General features: G+C 41.5%; 1 protein-coding gene across 1 annotated transcript in view; it reads left to right on the top strand.

Moving 5' to 3' along the window:
• Positions 1-16,668, top strand: part of ddah1 (dimethylarginine dimethylaminohydrolase 1) — an 84,263-nt gene that overhangs the window by 59,126 nt on the left and 8,469 nt on the right. Inside the window, exons 3-6 of the mRNA XM_073477196.1 lie at positions 814-913; positions 2,227-2,300; positions 9,101-9,220; positions 15,528-15,671. Coding sequence (XP_073333297.1) covers positions 814-913; positions 2,227-2,300; positions 9,101-9,220; positions 15,528-15,671 — 438 coding nt within the window. The remainder of the gene's footprint in view (positions 1-813; positions 914-2,226; positions 2,301-9,100; positions 9,221-15,527; positions 15,672-16,668) is intronic.

Raw genomic sequence — 16,668 nt, 5'->3', positions numbered from 1 at the left:
CCTGGATGACCTCATGGTTTGGCCCTCCACAGATGAGGAGAAGCAGAAGCATTACGTTGGCCAAAAAGCACAGTGAGCAGGCTGAGGTCATAGCGAGATAGGGCGTGTGGAAACACTGATGCTCTCGCTAACATGACTGGCCTTGGAAACTACTCCCGCAGGAACCCCAAAAACAGGACAGTAAAATCACACTGGGCGGTCAGACAGGAGAGCGGACCAGCCGATGTTCAGCCAAATAAAGACCTGCTCTTTCCTCAGGTTTCCATTACAGCACAGAGGACATGCAGGTGAAATGTGGATTTCCATCCAGGGAATGTGTTGCATAATATATGCTAATGTTGTCCCGGTGGAAACCATCCTTACTTCCTTCCTTTAAATATATGAAAGACAGATGACCCGAAGCACAAGGACAGGAAGAGGCTTTTTTAGAGTTTGTCCTTCAGCGTACCTATTTTCCGCAGACACTGCCTTGTAAAAGATTTTACATACTTCCTTCAAAATGACATCATTTCATGGCTCATTAAGATGATGTCATCGTAACCTGTTGGGGAGAAAAGGTTTTGTTTCATTGCACTCAATCTCGGGAATCTGGGTACTGCGAGTTACTGTGCCTAACTGAAATCCAATGAAAATCCTCAAAGTGATTTTCATCATGTTGTTTACAGATGCCTGATTAGAACTGGACCGTGTCATAATGTTCCTGAAGATGGGAAACGCTGATGGCTTACTGTACGTCATTACATTTCAGTGTTTTGTTTAATATCTGCAGATGTTTTCAGTGTATTTCTGTTTGTGTCCATGTGTTTGTTCCAGACGGAGGTAATGAAAGGAGCTCTGAAGGATTTGAATCTGAACCTTGTGGAGATGACTGACGAGAACGCCACACTGGATGGAGGAGACGTGCTTTTTACAGGTAATCTACGGCGTGTCCCTTCAATCACTGTAAACACAGTGATTACACATTATACCATTCTAACAACAGCCTGCGTGTTCATCCACATATTGAAGGTTTGAAAAAACATTCAGCACAATATGATGGTGAAACATTAGAAAGCAGAGAGATAGCTGATGTGAGCCTCTGCAGTCTGAGTTCATAGAGATTTTCCTGAGATTCTTCTGGGAAAAGAGAGTCTGTAATACATTTCTGTGTTCCTGGATCCTCCACACAAACATTCCTCTGTGCGACCTCGATGACCTGGTGCGTCAGCACATTAAGCAGAATTTCCCTTGAAAAATAATCTGATGCATAAATGTTTTGCACTGCACCACATGGCCTCTTCTCTGGCATCAGGTAAATCAAAACGAGGAGGGCAGTGAGAGTCAAGAGCGTGGTGGTCTTTATTAGATCTTCTGTACGTTCTGTTGCAGTCATGTGGTGAGTTAAAATGTAGGACAGTGCCTTCTACACTGTGCAGGCCACTTGGAAAAAAGCATAGTACACCTAATTGGGTTTCTAGACGCTGGCTTTGTGAGCTCGTTCCTTCCAGCTGAAATGGGTTTCACATGGCAGGGTTAGAAACATTTCCTGTTGGCAGGGTGAAGGCTCAGCAGCTACATTAGGAGCCCATCCCTGAGCTGCTGCAGCCTCGCCAGGCAGTCAGGTCTCTGTGTGTTCGTGCCCCACCATACTGACCACAGTTGGCCTTTCTCACAGGCATGTATAAAGTACACACTGTGGTGACTGTAGTGTTCAGCTGCTGTCGCTCCACAGGCTCCTCGTGTTGCTGCTGTTCAAGCTTTTTAAACTTTTATCACCGTAGACTTTACAGGTTTTTTTTTTTTTTTTTTAGATATCATATGTATGGTCATATACATTATAATCCTATTTCCCCTCTTCTGTCTACCTTCCCAATTCCTCGTGGCCAATGCTTTTGTATGGCCTCTGCAGCACAACCCCTTCCCTGTCTCTCTCGGTTGCCTATACAAGCCTGTGGACGATGTGTTTAAGTTGTTTAATGCTGCTGGACTGTGGCTGTCTTTGTGAAGGACTTGGGTCAGATTTTCCGTGAGAGTCCAAAGGATGTGACTTTATGCACGTTCTTGAGTGCCTCGTCTCAGTGCCTCTCTCCACTCTGCGAACAGAGAGCAACAGTAGCTGATGTTAGACTAGAAATAGAGTCTGCCAACATAAACTAACCACCAGCTGGTCATCACAGAAGTTCCACTGAGCTTCTTTAAATAAACCTCAATGAGATCAATTAAATTGAACTCTGATTCTTTCTTCAGGTCGAGAGTTCTTTGTGGGCCTTTCGAAACGGACCAATCAGAGAGGAGCAGAGATCCTAGCAGATGCCTTTAAGGTGAGTTTCAAATAAGTGGCAATTAATACTGAAGTTAATGTAAAGACACCGTTGCTTCATTTTTGAGAAATTTTAATGTACTTAAACATGACATTGAGGGCAGCGCAACAAGCTGCAAACACAACACTGAGATATTATCATGCTAGCCAGGTCAAGTCTAATAATTGCTCTCCTTTTAGCTCGGATTTGGTTTAAAAATATCAGGCTCTTTAGCTGTAAAATACTCCAATATGTTCGTTAGCTAGTCGCTAACTTAGTCTGTCTACCATGGTGGATATTTAGAGCTTTTTTGCTGAAAACATCTGTCTGCTGCAGCTGAAAACAACACTGATGAGAGCGGTGCGAACCAGAACAGTGATGTTGCAGGCTTTAAAGCTCTGGAGAACTGAGAGGAACTTAGTTGTAATTCTCTGTGGTTGTGTCTGACCGATGCCTTATAAAAAAATTGATAGAGAGTAGCTTTAAATATCAATAGTTGTGATTTTGTTTCTTTAAAGATACATACTAGCATATGAAACACTAGTTTTAAGACAAAAAACTGATAGCTCAGTTCCAAAACTATAAGCTAAATGACTTTTGTTTCAAAAGATGTACGCTAACTTGGCCAATCATTATGATAATGTATTGAATCGGCGTGTGATCTGGGCACATTACTACTGTATATGAGAATGGAGGAACATTTTAAAAGAGGCTTTTTTCTTCTTAAGTATCTTAAATGGTCTCCAAACACGAGCCTGTTGTGAGCGATCAGACATCACAAACAAGAAAAGAAGAGAAAAGTATTACATGTTATCAATCATAAAAGCTTTACCACCAGGAAGATAACAGCATCATCACTTCATCAATCTTGCTTTTCTCATTCTCTTCTAGCTCCCCTCTCTCTCTGATTCCATTTCTCCCTCCATCCATCTCTGTCTCACTCCTCCCCCGCCTCTCTAGCCATTATACTGTATATATACTGTATATGAAGAGAGATAGGGACTTTTGATCTCAGTGGGACTTTCTGGTAAAGTAAACTCAAAAATATCCATCCTCCATCCATCCACCTCTGTCTCCATTTCCTCTTTCCCTGCATTCACTCGACTCTGTTGCTGGCTGTGGATGTCTGACTTCCAGTCAGTGTTGAGGCATGCTGTACAGTATATGAAAACACGAACTGTTGCCAGGAGTTATGGAAACCCTACCACACATCCTGTTGTCTGTATATGAAGAGAAATTGATGACAAAGATACAAAGTACCCTGTTGTTTTTGTAAGTTTGCATGTTAGCAAAAAGCTGTTTTGCTAAAGAATTCATTTCAGATTACAATGGCCACAAACATTTGGAGGCAACAACAAGTTACAGTTATATTGACATAGAAAAGGGATCAACCAGAAAGATAAATACTGCAGAATGCAGTTAAAAAACTATTTCTGTGTTGTTATTTAGCACCACTGAAGCGCAGCACTCTGACATTATTGATCGATGGCTGCAGCTGTAAAGACTCCCAGTGGCAATTAGTCATTAGTGCCCCGGTCCAGGCCTCAGCTGGCTCTGAGGCATTTTTAATCAGCTATTGATGCAAACCTCTGCCACATCTGTACACAGTGATTAGACAGGCAGCTGATGACACTGATGAAAAATGTGATTTTGGAGGGAAAGACCTCTCTTGTGAGTTGCTGTGTGAACACCTTCATCCTGTGCTGCTATTAAATCAACCTGTCTTTAAATCACTGCTGCATTTAGAGTGTTGACGTTGAGAACTGAGAGGAATAAACAAAAGATGTTTCTCCGGATTCTTATCCATCACTGATGACTCCTGTTTGTAATCATCATTATCCTCAGTCAATACCTTCAAGTTAAAAATGCATTTAAAGCTCATTCTTCCACTTTGTAACTAAATGCTGTCTTCCTTTGAATTACTTTGACTGAAATTAATTTGACTGTCGGCTAATTTGTCACTTTGATGATTGAATTCTTTCATTATTTAGCCTCTGGTGAAGTCTTTATAAAATACAATTTAAAACTAGAGGATGACAACTGTTATTAGTCCGGTCTTTTTCCTCTTTAAAGTAAACAAATGTGACACAATCACTAACATCCCTCTCTTTAACAAGCTGTCAGATGATCTCACGTCAGAGAAAAACACCGATCTTACTTAATTTTGAGGTATTGCCTGTCTAGAAAGAGCCTGATAAAGTGTATTACTTTGTGCCAAAGACTTCTATTGTTGTCCAAAAACTATTAAAAACTCATCAGTGACCCACCGGGTTCCTTCATCATGATGAATGTGGACACATGTTCACAGTACTGCTGCTGTAAACACTCCCATGCATGCCAAATTGGCAGCTGAAATTTGTGCAATATCTACCTCTGCTTAAATGTTCAGTGTGGCACATTTACAGAAATTCTCAATATTCATTATCATGTTTTCATTAGTGGATAATGACCTGAAACTAAGAACTGTTGTGTTTTTGTTACCTTAGAATGAGCCTTTAATGTCTATAGAGAGAGCGGGTCCTCTTGTAAAGTAAGTGTGTCAGCCTGATCCGTCTCTTTTCAACCCTTGTGGATGTCATTTATTTTGCATGCTAAAGGTCCCATATGGCATTGCTAAATGGAATCGCTAAAATAAGCAATTGACTCCTGTCCCATTGTCTGAAGACTAGTATCTTTGTCCTCACTTCAATGCCGACTGAATGAATCTTATGCCGACCTGAGCTGGAGCAGATAAACACCTGTGACTACTGCGACTACTGGCTACTGAGTCATTTGAATATTTGACATGTCGATTGTCCAGTTTAAGACAAAAGCAATGTGTTAGTGTTGCATTTGTACCGTGTGAAAGGGATATATTCCTCCTTTCTGACTCAATTCCATCTTCCAATGTGTTGTGGCCTGATCTTGAAAGCCTCAATGAGCTCAGCGGTCACCACCCACATATGACTCACACATACAAAGGAAATACTTCACAAAATACCCCAAAGAGTGCTGAGACAACAGATTCAGGCTAACTGTGAGGATTTAGGCAGGCAGCCTACAGACAGGGTCACAGGGTGGGTCACAAACACAGACTGATTCTATCTATCTTGTTTACTGTTATTCTAATGCGAAGGACTTTCATGCCGCAGACTTATGTGTGTTGCTTTTGGATTTGCTCTGAGAGACCAAATCAAAAGAGAAAAGCCGGCTGACTCACAAGTTCAGAGGCGAAGAGTTCAACACATTACGGTAACCTGGTTGGCCTCATTGCTGTGCCATCTGTATCTGATTTGAATTCCTCATTATGGATTCCTCTGTGTTTTCTGTTATCTTTGATAAGACAGGACTAAATGATGCGTCTCCAACAAATGACACTCGGAAAAATCGCTCGAGCGTCCATTATTGTTTTTTCCGTTTTTTATCTGATGGATGCCTCCTGTTGCTGTTTTTTCCTTTCGTTATCAAATTAAGGATCATTTTGTTGCCAGGTTTGTTTAGCACTCAGCAACTACATACAGATGTTGAAGCTCTGTTCTTTACAGTCCTTGCAGAGGTTAGAGTAGATGGTGCTGTTGATTGAATGAGTTCCAGTAATATGGAGGCCAAATCGCTTTTCTTCTTCTACCGCTCATTCATGTTGAATCCTAATTTTTACCAATAAGGCACAAACTTGGACCTCAGCAGTGAAGCCCAGTCTGCTATGCCTCCGGGTTAGTCAATAGGGTCTGTTCAGGTCATTACACGGCAGTATATAAGCTTGTTATTCCAGATAAAAAGCAGCTCTGCCTCTCCCTCGATTCCCTGATGGATTCATGTTGATAAGGAGAAAAGTATGACTTCTAATTTTACACTGCAACAAAACTTCTTGCTCATGGATAAGGGATGAGGAAAGTTCAGATTACATAATTCCCAGTTGTCCTTTCTGCATCTGCTAAACAAGTACCAAGGCAAGAGTTCAGGAAAACATCAAGAATGAGGTAATTTAGATTTTTTCTTATGATGAACTGCCAAGTGCTATTCTGTTCCTCAGTCACAATAACTTTCTCAGTGAATCATAGCGCTTTAATTGAGCTAATGGTGCAGTACAAATATTGACCTGAATGGTGTTAACATATACTTGAATGGAAAATGTAACGATGGAAAATGTACACAATACTTCATAGCGTTTTATTAAGCTAGGAGCCATAAAAACCCATTCAAAACATATTATGTGATTAAATAAACACATGGATGTCAGTTGGAAGTTATTTCCTCAGGCCGACACCAAAATTTATACGGTCATATAAATGTATTCACGTAGATTCAGGAAGGAAAGGCCTTAGAAAGTACGCTTCAAGTCTCGTATCCCCTCATAATTCAAATTACAGCTCGGTATCACTTCAGCGTTTACATATCTCGGCAGCACTCGACTCGGGCTTTGGCAGATCTCAAAAGGCTCATGGTATGTCCAACTGTCGCACACTGTGTGTCCGTGTATCAAATGCTCAGTCAATCAACTTGAATGTTGAATTTCTTCCAGACCAGTAAATCAAAATCAGAACAAAGTCTGTGGTAAAATTATGTTGTTTCAGCAGGGTGTGCTAAGTTATAACTCTTCAATTATGGACCTCAGGCTTTAACTCTTGCTGGTATTTTAATGAAGGGATCAGTCCAAAATCAGCTCTCCTCTATACAGTACTGCAGAAATCATCCTACGTTGTAGTAATATGAGCTATTTATCAATAAATATGGGTGAAATTGTTGGCTGAATGCTGCTTTTATCCCCCGTCTGAGAAGTTTAGAGACTTAAAGGTGCTGAAAACTAATATTTCCTTAATCAGCGTCTTACTATGAACGATGGAATCTTACATGAACACTACATTTTCTGCCTTAGTTTAAAAGACTTTGGTCATTTAACATGAGAAATTTCTGTATCCATGTTTTTCTCCTTGCTTTTCCCTTGAAATGGGCAGGGTCATATGTCCCTCTGCACCAATCAGAGTTTAGTGACATTTCAAACAAAATGTGAAGATGGTTAACGTGTCCTGTCAGTCAAATGTGATTAAACCACGCCCATACATTCTCAGTCAGGAAAGTTTTTTTTTTTTTTTTTACAATCTTTAACTTTGACTGTTTATAATATTTAATATTATACAGAATTACTCAAAAATAATAACTCTCCAAGGTGTATCCCGCCATGGAAATACAACAAATATACAAACATGTGAACCCAGCCCCTTAAACACAAGACATGATAAACAAAAAGTACATCTGCATCCATTAGTGCCAAACCATAAAGAATAGTCTGATGAATGTATCTATCATATAGTTATTTTCTCCTCCTATCACATGCTTTAGAAAGAAATTCAAAAGACATTAGCCCTAAGGTGTTCAATTGTAGCTGCGTTCTCAGTACCTACCAAACCGAAGGCAGGAACATGAACATTTTGAAGCAATATTTGTCGTGAATGATGATTTGAAGGACATCATAAATTAAAATAGTTTTCATTCTCCCCCTCATATAGCTCACAGTGTTCACAGATTGTTTCATTTTCAGTCACACCTCTGTATTTTCCTGGTTCAAAATGTAGTGGTAGCGTACCACATCATAACTGTTCCCAGAGTAATCTCTGAATTTTAGGCTAATTATACATGACGTATTTTTCACATTTGATAAACAAACAATAACACGTCTTCTGCCCATCATTGTGTGAATTCAGCCTGGAATTGTTACGTAAACTCCTTATATGAGCAGTTGTTTTGTAAGACCAGGTATGCTACATCCTGTAGCCAGAGAGAGCCTCTCCGGTCAGGCTCCTACAAGCTGCTCTGTAATATCCTCATGATCCCAAGGCTCACTAACATCAGCTTCCAGACACTCCTGCTGCTTCTGTTCTGCCCCTCAGCCGGCCACCGCTTCATTTTAAAGGCTGCTTCAGGCCCAGTTTAATGACATGGCATAAACCACTACAATGCTGTTTGAATTTATTAGAAAACCAAAACATCCTTTCACTTACAATCCAGTTTCCCAAAAAGTTGTGACGCTGTGTAAAATATAAATGAAACAGAATGTCATGGTTTGCTAAGCCTTTTTGACACGCACTGTTTTTTTATTAATAATTCCACAAAGACAATATATCTTTTGTTTAACCTAGTTGATTTTTGTAAATGTATGCTGATTCTTGTATAAAGGATATTACTGCATGGGCTCAGCACACATAAAACTGTTAAAAACAGTTTGTTTGTACATGACTGCATTCTGGTTTTATTTACATTTACGCAGCGTCCCAACGGACAGAGGAAGACTTTGATTGAGCTGGCACAGCAGCGTAATCCAATCCTACCTTTATGAAGATTATCTTATTAGATTGAACTTCATGTCAATCGATTTCTGATGTTTGCTCTGTGATTAGCACTGTTGCCTCTCAGCAAGAAGGTCCTGGGTTTGAATCCCTTTCTATGTGGAGTTAACATGTTCTCCTCGTGCCTGTGTTGGTTTCCTCCTTGTTCTGTCATTTCCCCCACCATCAGAGCCGTTGACCAAGGCACTGTCTCAGAATGTGGAGTTGGGTGCTTTATATTGGCTGCCCACTGCTCCCTCAGGATGGGTTAAATGCAGAGAACCAGTTTCACTATATTGTTGTTGTTATTGTTCTTCTTCTTCTGCTTCTTCTGCTTCTGTACATAAAATTATAATTGCAGGGAAAGCCCATGTGAAAAGATGCTCTCAGTGTTGACACCACAAACCCAAAGTGATTTCTGCTCCATGAGGGGCCATCAGCCCATCTTGTCCCATCTTCAGGAAGCTCATCATCCCTCATCGTGGTTTTTGCTTCACCTAACTGTGTTGTGTTTTGCAGGACTATGCCGTGTCGACTGTGCCTGTGCTGGAGGGGCTGCACCTGAAAAGTTTCTGCAGTATGGGAGGACCAGGCCTCATTGTCATCGGCTCCAGTGAACCGGCACAGAAAACCCTCAAAGTACGGACATGTGTGTATGTGTGTGTTGTACATGCAGTAAATGCATCATCCGTTGCCCTCCCCCCCACCAGCTATAGTCATGGAAACCAGTAAATCAATGTACTGCCATTGTTTGTGTAACTGTGACGCACATTGACGCAGCTGAGTCCTGTCCCTTTTTTTTCCCTCCCGTTCTGCAAAGTATTCAGCAGGAACAACACTACAAGACAGGACATCACACGTGTTGATTCAGAGCAGACTCGCTGACTTACGGTTCGACTGCTGCTTCCCACTTCAAGCGCATAGAAACCGCCTGTCACCTTAATCCCTCCTCATTAATTCATATTCTCGGCTAATCTGAGGGGATTGCCCCGGGCGCTCTCGCTCCAGCTTCAATTACAAAGGTGTTGTCCTTCCATCAAACAGCTTGAGCTCATTAACGCATAAGAGGAATCGATTGAGCTCCATCACAGCGGCGAAAGCCCTCAGAAAGTAAACCCAGGGGATGCTGAAGGACTCGACATGAAGAGGAGGGAGTTTACACCCTGACAGAGACAGATTGGTCCTTCTCACACGGAGAGCAACGAATATCAGCTCATCCCTCTGAGGGTATTATCCCTGAAATTCCCAAACATCAACACGTGAGACAGTATGTGAACTTTCTGGAGGGCATACAGTGTTTGCACAGCATAAACACACATACTGTATGTCTAATTACATAAGTATGGAGCACGGACACCCTTGACCTCATCATATCTTTTCTGGCAGAGCTCTCACATGCCTCCTAGTGTAATACCCCCCTCTACTGGCCCGGCGACACAAGGTTATCTTAAGTCAAGTAAAAGTCAATATATCTCAGGGGCAATTAAAACCAGACCATCACACAGCACATCCTAATGAGTTGAAGCATTTGAGAGCAGCACAAGGTCAGGACTTGTTGGTTTTGTAAGCATGTTTTGCATCGCCGAAGTCTATACACAACAACTCAAGAATCTGCACAAACACACTCGCTAATTGATTTTATATTCCAGCATTGACTCATTAAGATTCCTGCCTGTTTGATCACCCCAGTAATTAGCTACTGGAGCGAGGAGTGGCCGTTAGCAAGACTTAATGACAGGCTGCTCGCTTTCTAATTACGGCTTACGTCACCCTCTCTTGCAGCAATTAGCTCCTGTTTTAAAGGACTTTTAACGACCCTGGATTTGTAATTAGGTAATGTTCTCTTTGTGGGGGGAGTGAAATCTCATGAATGCCGTTTTAATGAATTCAAAGTGCTTGTTTTGGATGAGGCTCCTTTGCCTGTGTACCCTTGGACAAAGACACTATGAACAAATTAAAGTTGGAGCCCGACTAATTCAGTTTGTCTTCAGGGAGCTAAATTTTGCTGCTGTAGAATATTCACTGACAAGAGAGGAGGACCAGACCTGTTTGCTGCATGTGTTTGGACTAAAAGATTTATAATTGGGCATCAAGGCTATTAATTATTGCACTTTGGCTCTGTCTATATCAGAGATTGTTTAAACAATAACTCCCAGTGCTCTGCATGTGTATACGTGCAGGCCAGGTGTCGTCTTCTGTCTGTGTTTAGCTCTCTCGTGGATGGGAATACACGTTGACCGGATGGGTTTCGTCATCCATCTGCCGCTGTCACTGCCAAGCTTCACTCATGAAGTCATCATCCCGAAATACCGCCTCTGTCAGAGGCTGCAGCAGCACCCACTCCCTGTTCGCTCACACACTGCCCCCTCCCTGTAGCGGACTCGTGGACAGCGTTCTGGCTCACCAGTCAGCCCCGCTTGATCCATGAGGTCATTACTCTCTATTAGTCAGGGTTTGATCTTCACCTCAAGGTTGTTTACACACTTGAGTTATGAGGTGACAACATGGTGAAGGTTGTATTCTGGATGTATGATGAAGTCCTGATTGCAAAACATGCTCATACACACAATCAAGTGACCAATATCGATACATAAATCAATGGGTTATGTGAAATATTAACTTGCTCTATGTGTCCTTCCCAGTGATGTCAGAGCATTCATTCATTGAGTCGTCCAGCTACAGTGTCAGAGAGCAGCAGCTGATAACACAGTTTAGGTCACAGATTTGGGGTCTCTGAACTGTCCAAGACACTGGACACGTTCATAATCAAACAAGACTCTGCCTGGAGATCTCAGCCAGCAAACTCAGTAACCTCTTTTAAATGTCTTCTTTAAAACTCACTTTCATCTTATGGCTTTTTGTCAACTGTTTGTATTTTTGGTTATAAGCCGAAATTAAAGCAACACTATGCAGGAATTGGCATTTTGTGCAGTTTGGCACCGCCCGCACTTTCCGAGTGCTACACCACTGTCGTAAATACAAATCCCAGGTCTGTAACAGTTTGTGAGACGTATGTAGGGGCTAACTACAAACAAAACTGTTTACTTCATAATAATGTTATGTGTTGGAAACTTGTATGTTACAATACATTACATATTGGAAGTAACTTGCCCAACACTTATATATCTTATGTTTTGGATTAAATGTACTTGTATTATTTGTTTTTAGTGTGAAGCACTTTGTAACTTTATTCTGAAAGGATCTATGTAAAGTAGTTATTATTATGAGATAGAACTTTATTTATCCCAAAGGAAATGATTGTGCCAGAGATTGCAACAAAAACTTACATTACAATAGAAAAAACTGTTACAGCCAGTGGGTTCCCCGGGTCAGGGTCACACATTGGGCTCATTTTAACACAATCAGAGTATTAAAATATAGTGTTTAGGAATATCTACAAAAACTAGTGCTTAATACAAAACCAATAGAAGCCAAGTTAAGAGCAAGAGTAGATTAAAAATCAAATGAAGTACTGTTATTATTACTATTATTGTTAGATAAAGAGTCTACAGCCCCGCCTACAGCTGCACTTACATACACACAATGGTGCTTTGAGATGGATGCTAACATCAGTATGCTAACCTGCTCGGTGTTACAGGTATAATGATCAACATTTTCACTATTTTAGCTAACACTTTACACAAAGTACAGCTAAGGCTGATTTGAAATTGGGAATCATTAGTTTTGCGAGTTTTATTAAGTCATAAAGTATTGCTGAGAGGAAAAGACAAGATTCATCCTGAGGGAGATACATACTTAATGTCTATGTACATCTATATACAATACACACACACACACACACACACACACACACACACACACACACACACACACACACACACACACACAGAATAGTTGATGAGATACGTCAGTCTGGTCTAAATGGTGGACTTGCAGACCAGCAGTCATCCCTGGAGTCATCCCTAGCGTGGCTAAGAAAATTGCAGAGCTATTATATGAGGAAGAGGGCCATATATGGAGTTTGAGCATTAGGTTTCTCGCCAGTAATGTTATCAAGCCCCTGAGTCAGCTGCAGAGTCCAACAGCAGCAGCTGATACTGTATCATAGATTAGAGAGTAGGGTCTCTGAATGTTTGCCTTGTTTATGGATAAGATAATAAGAAGATGAATGAGGAACGTGAACTGTTTCAGGGCACTTTTCTGAATCCTGTTCTTTTCTCAGTATTATCAGAGATGTTCTACATCCTCTCCTCTCCTCCCCTTCCTTCCCTCTTAGTAATTCTCCATTGGATGCCTTAGGGTGCAGCCATAAACACTCCCTACAGACCAATAATATTTCCAGAGTGAAATGTGTGTCAAGGAGCCATAACAAACATTTATTGTACATCAACAGGAAGCGATTTCAGCTTCATTTCCCCTCAGGAGTTGGAAGCAGCCTCAAGTAGGATTTGCGTCGTGCATGCTGCTGTTGTTCATCACTGAAGAGACGTATTGTAAAACTTTAAAAGGCTTCCTGGGGCAGATTACTACAATAAGCCTTATAAATATTCATACCAGGAGCCAAAATACAGATTACGCTGATGACCTCGGTGGATGGCATCATGTCCAGTAAACTGTCAGTGTTTTCTGTCAACTGGTCAAGATTGTCATCGCACAGGGTGGATTTTATTACCTTCCAGTAAATATTTTGTTTTAGCAGCTCTGACAGAGCTCATTCTGCTGCCCAGTCACCACTCTGTGTATTAACTGGAGCTCAGCCACTGTCCAGAAGTAAGCTGCTGCTGATTTTCTGTAGCTGTACCTGGTGGAGGGCCAGGATGACTATGTAGAACACTTGTTTCTTTCTTTTTTCTTTGAAGACGAGCACAAATCTGAGGTGCATTAATGATGTCAGGCAGCAAACTGATGTTAGCAAAAGCTTCTTAAAGTCTCATTTAAAAAGTGTTTAAAGTGTTCAGTAAGCAAGATGATGATCACTTGTTTTTTATTTCTTGAGCCCCAAGATTTGAATAATTAAAACATCTTGGTACCAAAATATACATGAGCTAGTAACCTGAGCGGTTGCCACCCTCTCACACAGCACAGAGAACTAACTGTTCCATTAGTCAGTTGAATTTTCGAAGGATTTAATTGCATTTCATGGATCAGAACTTTACACGGAGCAAAATGAAATCCTGCCGCGGGACATTTTCCTTACACCCCGAATAGTTTCTCTTCTACGTTTTTATAGAGAAAGTGAGATGGTTTAGAGACAGAGAGCGGAGCAGGAACGACTGTGATCTTTGGTGGAGTCAACGTTTATTCTCCCCTCTACCACTCTTAATCCCCCTGTGTGTGAGAGACCGTGTTGGCGGTCACGCACATGGACTATGTTTTCATTTAGGGCTGCTGCAATCACCTAACACACCCACAAGTGACCTGGGAATGTGTCTGGTCTGGTTACACACACACACACACACACACCGCACAGCTTGTACTCCACCCTGCAGCCCTGCAATGTCAGCTGCTATAAAGTTATTATGATTTATTTTGCATTGACAGTGCACTGGCAGGGCTTGTTAATTTACTGTTTATAAATCAAACAAGAGTTATGGCCTATTGGATGCATAAAAATATTAGTTAAGCTTTCTCAGTTTGCGATACTGGTGTTGTAATGCATGATTTCCTTTTTTATTCTTTATTTTTCACGTTGATTTTTGCAGAACTACCATTGATGTGTTGGTTTTTGTTGCACTTCCCAGAGATCACTGCTCCATTTAACAAGTCCAATCCTGTGACAACTTTTTCCCTGGGATTTCTGTTTAATGATGGGATTTACTACTCATACTTACCACACAATTGTTCTTCTATTTATTCCAACCTAGCGCCGTTTCTGCTGCCAAAAACATAAAATGTGTCACTTCCTGTGTGCCAAATAGTTTTTCCCAGGAAAGCCCTGACTGTACTTAGAACAGCACATTTTCTTTTGGGTTGAATCAGTTGGCAAAGACATCTTTTTACATGACAGTGAGTCATATTTTTCAGAGTATAAGGTGTTGTTATGCGATTGATTTAGTGCAAAGTGATACAATTTTTGAGAGAGCTCACAAAGGAAAAGGTAAACGCCCCTGTCTTCCATACAGCAGCAGACCCAGTTAGTGGCAAGTGAAACGAAAACATATTTGGCCCATTGTGCTCACAAACCACACACTTTTCTCCCACGTTTGTATCCGCGTCATCACATTCGCTCACTGCCACTCCTCCGAACCTATACGTGCGTCAAGCAGACGTCAGACATTTTGGCTGCAGTGTAGTCCTATAGGTTGCATCTGCTGAATTTCATGAGCAAGGAGTCTGAGCTACAGAATTATTATTTTCGTTCAGCTTTTGATTGTGACCTTCTCTGACTCATTAGCAGGCCCACACATGAACTCATCTTGCCCACAATTAAAGATGAAAAGATGACAGAAAGAGGAGCAGTGGACAAGTGCAAAAAATATCTGGTGAAGATCTCACTCCTCAAAATACCCTTTCAGAATGTTGACATTGGATTTTTTTTAACTCGCTCTCCCCTCCCCTCCTCGTCTTGTCTCTGAGGTATCCGTCCGCAGATGTTCTGCTCATAAACATTAAAAGGCACCTGCCTCTCCTCTGGTCATAACATCCTCACCCCCTGACTTCCACTTGGCAACATGGGCGTCTTCTCAGCCTCTCTTCCCCCCACCTCCTGTCCCACCTTCACCTCCTTCAGATTACATAAATAACATGACATCTGCTGAGAAAGAATGTCTGTCTGCTCCTGTGTTCTCCATTAAGCCCCCCTCAGGCCCCAGAGTGGTTTGGCCAGGGAAAGATGTGGTTCTGCCTTTGACATTGTGGCCTCGATTCTGACTCAACGTGTCTGATAATCTGAATAAATGCTTTCTGTCTGTCTCTCTGAAAGTCATGTGGACTCCCACAGCCTGTTGGTTGGTTACCTAAATGTCTTTTTCCTGTGTGTGTGTAGATCATGCAGCAGATGAGTGACCATCGCTACGACAAACTGACTGTGCCTGATGACTTCGCTGCCAACTGCGTCTACATGAACCTACCTAATAAGGGACATGTGCTGCTGCACTGCACGGCAGAGCAGTATCCAGAGAGTGCTAAGGTAATGCTCAGCTCATTTCACATCCACTCGCAACAGCTTTGTCTCACGCATGCAATCACACATTCATTCACAGTCCTGAGGTCACACCTTTGGGAGAAAGAAACGGTGTTGGGACAGTCAGACTGGTTTAGTGGCTTAAATTTAAAGATCACTTTTCTTTGTTGCTATCTATCTTTAACAACTAGCTAGAGACGGAAACCCTGCAAGAATCTATGTGATTGTCTCACGCAGACCACTGCAGGTCAACCACAACCAACACTTGTGTTTTATGACAAAGGAACGTGCGGATTTATGTGAAGTGACCTTTTGTGGACATGACTCAGACCACAGACCAGGAGTCAGAGACGGTGGAGTCTCTGACTCCTTGTGTTTGGGCATTTATTCCCTTAAAATCATCAAAATGAATCTTGATAAAACTGCTATGATCAGTATTTTTCTAACATGTTTGTGAAACTCACTCATCGTGTCCGCAGAGCTGTTTTGGAGTCTTTCAGCCTGTTGTTTTGGTTTTACAGCCTGCATATTTACTGCTTTGGTTCAGTCTCACCACTCTCATCAGTGTCTGTGAAAAACACCCCCACTTCTCTCACTGATAAACCCCACTGTATCCGTCCTGCTCAGCAGTGTACAGCAGACAAAGTTAGCAACTAGCCAATGAACATAGAGAAGCATTGAGCAGCTGAAGGGTCTGGTATTTCCCCCAGTTACAGACCCAACCAGAACTAAAAAGGACTTCAGGTGAACACAATCTCAGTCCCAAATAAAACATTTTTTTAGGTGAAAGTATGTCAGTGTAGTCTTTATCAGCCTTTTGCAGTGCAAGTAATGCAACATCTTTTTTCTATTGAATTTCTTGCTGTTGCATGAAATGTCCTTTTCTTTGCTTTTAAGTACTTATTTGTAAGTGTAAAAAATGTATTTTTTAAGATGCATTCTTGACTGCACCAAAGTCAAGTCAAAATGTTTGTCATACGCACAGTTAGAGAAACACACGTTT

Source organism: Pagrus major, chromosome 11, assembly GCF_040436345.1.
Source record: "Pagrus major chromosome 11, Pma_NU_1.0".
NCBI classification, from domain to species: domain Eukaryota; kingdom Metazoa; phylum Chordata; class Actinopteri; order Spariformes; family Sparidae; genus Pagrus; species Pagrus major.
The sequence above is the reverse complement of the archived record's forward strand: the minus strand, read 5'-3'. Positions and strand labels throughout refer to the sequence as shown.